Source organism: Rhagoletis pomonella, unplaced genomic scaffold, assembly GCF_013731165.1.
Source record: "Rhagoletis pomonella isolate Grant_MI unplaced genomic scaffold, Rhpom_1.0 Rhpom_scaffold_00002, whole genome shotgun sequence".
In the NCBI taxonomy this organism is placed as follows: Eukaryota; Metazoa; Arthropoda; class Insecta; order Diptera; family Tephritidae; genus Rhagoletis; species Rhagoletis pomonella.
In genome coordinates this window covers 78,748,650-78,752,763 of record NW_023458556.1, presented here as the reverse complement: position 1 = coordinate 78,752,763, position 4,114 = coordinate 78,748,650, and the positions used below count along the sequence as shown (strand labels likewise).

The 4,114-nt window shown below is 46.5% G+C and overlaps 1 protein-coding gene across 1 annotated transcript; it reads left to right on the top strand.

Moving 5' to 3' along the window:
- Positions 1-873: 873 nt before the first annotated feature.
- Positions 874-1,971, top strand: LOC118755013. Its single transcript, XM_036489873.1, has one exon. It carries the CDS (start codon positions 874-876, stop codon positions 1,969-1,971), a length of 1,098 nt encoding a protein of 365 aa, XP_036345766.1.
- Positions 1,972-4,114: the final 2,143 nt, after the last annotated feature.

Below are 4,114 nucleotides of genomic sequence, written 5' to 3'. Positions count from 1 at the left end.
GTCAGCTCATTTACCAGAGAAACGCAGCAGTTGGAAATCGAATCAGTCAGTCAGCAAAAGCTTTCATGTAACTGCCCAACCAAAAAGGGCAGGTTCGTGCTACCTATTATTACCTATATATTGCGCCGTTGCTCGGCTTTCCTGACTAAGGACTGTTTCGAGCGCAAAACTGTTGTTGACCGCACCAAATTATGTTTAAATTGCCTTAGCAACTCGCACACAGCTTCTCAGTGTCCCAGCACAAAAAATTGCCTTCAGTGTGGACAAAGACATCACACCTTGTTGCACTTTCCGAAAACCGCTCCACCAACAGAGAGAGCTTCAGCAGCACAACCACAGCTGAATCCCACAGCTCAGCCTTTCCGACGCGAAAGCACATTTATTTCAACTACAACAGCCTCGAAAGCAGCAAATTCTACTTTTGTCGCAACAACAACTACAGAAAATCTAACGCGACAGGTTCTTCTAGCAACTGCAATGGTAAATCTAGTGAATAATGTCACTAGTCAAACAGCAATCGTACGCGCTCTCATTGACAATGGTTCCGAAGCAACGATAATCTCGGAACACGCCGCTCAATCCGTTGGCTTGACTCGCACTCGAACTTCAGCGGAAATCTCCGGGGTCAGCGGCACTCCCTCAAAACATTGTAACTTCACTGTCAATTTTAGCCTTCGGTCATGTATCAATCCTGATTTTCACACTGCAATAGACGTAGCCTACGTTCTAAATTCGCTCGCGATCCATCTGCCCAGTGAGAAAATTGTGGCGCAGCAGTGGCCACACATACTTGGCCTGCAACTCGCTGATCCCACTTATTTCCAATCTCGCCGTATAGACTTGCTCCTCGGAGCCGATATGATGGCTCGTATCATGTTACCTGAAACTCGCATTGGAAGGTTCGACGAACCAATCGTACAACGCACACAATTGGGGTGGATCTTGACCGGCAATGTAACGCCTGTTTTCAAACGCTCAACGAGCATTCGCTGTCACCACTCCACGCTTCAACTTGAATCTCTCGTTCAAAGGTTTTATGAACATGAACAAATACCTGCGGACCGAGCATCATCTCTCGAAGAAAACTGGTGTGAAAACCATTTTCTGCAAACACATTTGCGTCAACCCAATGGCAAGTACTTGGTAAGGCTTCCATTAAAGCATTTGTTTGACCAAACTCAAACACTTTGCAAGTCTAAGCAAACAGCACTACATCGTTTTTATTGCCTAGAGCGCAAACTTCAACGCGACGAGAAACTACGCAAGCTTTACAGCGAATGCATCCATGACTACTTCGAATTAAATCAAATTAAGCCTGCTACAACAACGGAGAGAGATCACTGCGCCTTTACTCCGGCGAATGCTCCAACAGTGACCTCGTGCGTTTTGCCACATCATGCAGTGCTTAAAGAAGAGAGCTTAACGACTAAGCTACGCATCGTTTTCGATGCTTCGTGTAAGACAACGAATGGCAGATCTTTGAATGATGTTTTGTGCACTGGCCCGGCGCTGCAAAACGACTTATCTGCAGTAATCTTGAATTGGCGAAAACATAAATTCGCGTTAACTGCTGATATACAAAAAATGTATAGATGCATCAATATGCACCCCGAAGACTCGCAATATCAGTGCATCATATGGCGGAATGGCGAAGGAAATATTAAAGAATACTGTCTCACCACGGTCACATTTGGAGCGGCCTCGGCCCCATACACCGCAATACGTGTACTTCATCAACTCGCGGAAGATGAAAGGGAGTCACACCCACTAACAGCAGAGGTTCTCAAACACGAATTTTATGTCGATGACGTGCTATCCGGCAGTGACTCCATCGAAGGCGCTATAGCTATTCGTGAGCAAGTTACTGCGGCTCTGCTCTCTGCTGGTATCAACTTACGCAAGTGGAGCAGCAACTCGATCGGTTTACTGGATGGAATTCCTCCGGAGCACATGTCAAGAGCAACTGTTTAAACTTCAACAGCACCGAAACCGTCAAAACACTAGGCATGTGCGGGCAGCCGATTCATGACATGTTCATTTTCAAACTTAACTTTGAAATTGATTTCTCAGCAACAAAACGTGCTATGCTATCAACTATTGCTCGGCTGTTTGATCCACAGGGACTTATTGCACCTGTCATAATAAAGGCGAAAATTCTGCTCAAGTCGATGTGGATGTACACGGTTAAAACCGAGCGTCAAGAGAGCATGGCCCTCGGGTGGGATGAAGAACTTCCAGAAGACATAAATGATCAATGGCAACAGTCTAGGCACCTTATCTACCCTGCACTGCATTAAGATTCCCAGCTGGCTACAATATGAGCCAATTTATATCAAGTCGCTACAACTTCACGCCTTTTGTGACGGCTCAACTGCAGCTTATGCAGCCAGTGTTTATTTGCGTGTGGAACGTTCCGACAATAGAATCTACACTACCTTGCTCATAGCCAAGAGCCGAGTAACACCAACGAACGGTGCCGTACTGGCGACAGAATTGGCAACCTGGACCAAACGGTCGTTTAAAGCTAACGTTTTAGATTTGCCCATTTTTTATTGGACCGACGCTACAATTGTCTTGTATTGGTTAGTCGGTGATCCCAACTGATGGCAAACGTGGGTAGCGAATAGAGTAAGTAAAATCTTCAAGCATCTTCGCCGCATCAGTGGAGCCACGTCGATACGCTTCAAAATCCTGCCGACTGTGCAACTCGAGGATTAACTCCTACGGCTTTATCGACATTTACGCTGTGGTGGACTGGTCCACCCTGGCTAAAGCAGGCTGACGCTGATTGGCCAAAATTTGACCACGCAGCAGTGGATGTGCAAGAGAAAGTGGCTGAAGTCAAGCGCAAACAACTTCACGTGCACTTTTCTATCGCTGAAGATTAAGTGATCTTTCGGTACTCTTCTCTTCATAAAACGGTACGTGTGTGCACTTACATGTTTCGGTTCGCCTACAATGCTCGTACGCAAACTGCTAAGCGTTTGATGGGACCTTTGTCAGTCGCAGAGATGAACGAAAGTTTAACTAAGATTGTGAAGCTTGTTCAACAGGAAGCGTTTTCCAAAGATATAAGAAGCATTCAGGAAAGGGGGTCGCTGCCAACCAATAGCAATCTCACGAGCTTAGCACCATTCCTGGATGATCAAGATGTCCTTCGTCTACGCGGTCGAATTCAACTAGCGGTATTACCATATTCACAAAGGCATCCAATTATACTACCGAGTTGTCATCACTTCACCGGTTTAGTCACCAGCAGCGCGCATTTAACAACGTTGCATGGTGGCCCGCAACTAACCATCTCTCACATTCGACAGCAATTTTGGATTGTAAACGTCAACAATTGCGTAAATGTATCATCTGCTTTCGCAACAAACCAGTTACAGCCACACAGCTAATGGGAGATTTGCCTTTTCACCGCGTCAATCCACCGCAACCATTCTAGCAACCGGTGTTGATTACACTGGTGCTATTGAATTAAAATCGTCGCGATACCGTGGGAACACCACATACAAGGGCTACGTTGCAATTTTCATTTGCTTAGCTACGAAAGCAGTTCACCTGGAGGCGGTTACCGGAATGTCATCCGAAGCATTTCTCCTCGCACTGCAAAGGTTCATCGGCCGGCGAGGACTGTGGGAAGATATGTACAGCGACTGCGGAACTAATTTTGTAGGGGCCGATAAGGTGTTACAGGTGAGCCAGCGGAAACTTCTCGAAGACATGAAAAAAGATGTCGTCCCACATATCGCCAATCACGGCATCCAATGGCATTTCAACCCCCCTCACTCCCCCAATTTTGGGGGTCTGTGGGAGGCCAATGTGAAATGCGTCAAGTATCACTTAAAGCCGGTTCTGAATGGAACCCGCCTTACCTTTGAGGTGCTATCAACACTTCTTGCACGCATTGAGTCATGCCTTAACTCTCGGCCACTATGTCCGCTGACTTCGGACCCAGATGATTTGATGGTGCTCACTCCCGGGCATTTTCTCATCGGGAGCCCGCTTCTGTCACCGCCCGTTACTTCAGCAGCACCAAACGTTTCACTTAGTCAACACTTTACTCAAACACAACGAATGTTGCAACACTTTTGGCAAAAATTTACCTCCGATT

What these genes read in the sequence shown, in the direction of transcription:
- LOC118755013 (XM_036489873.1), top strand. Translation starts at nt 874, where the DNA reads ATGTTACCTGAAACTCGCATTGGAAGGTTCGACGAACCAATCGTACAA.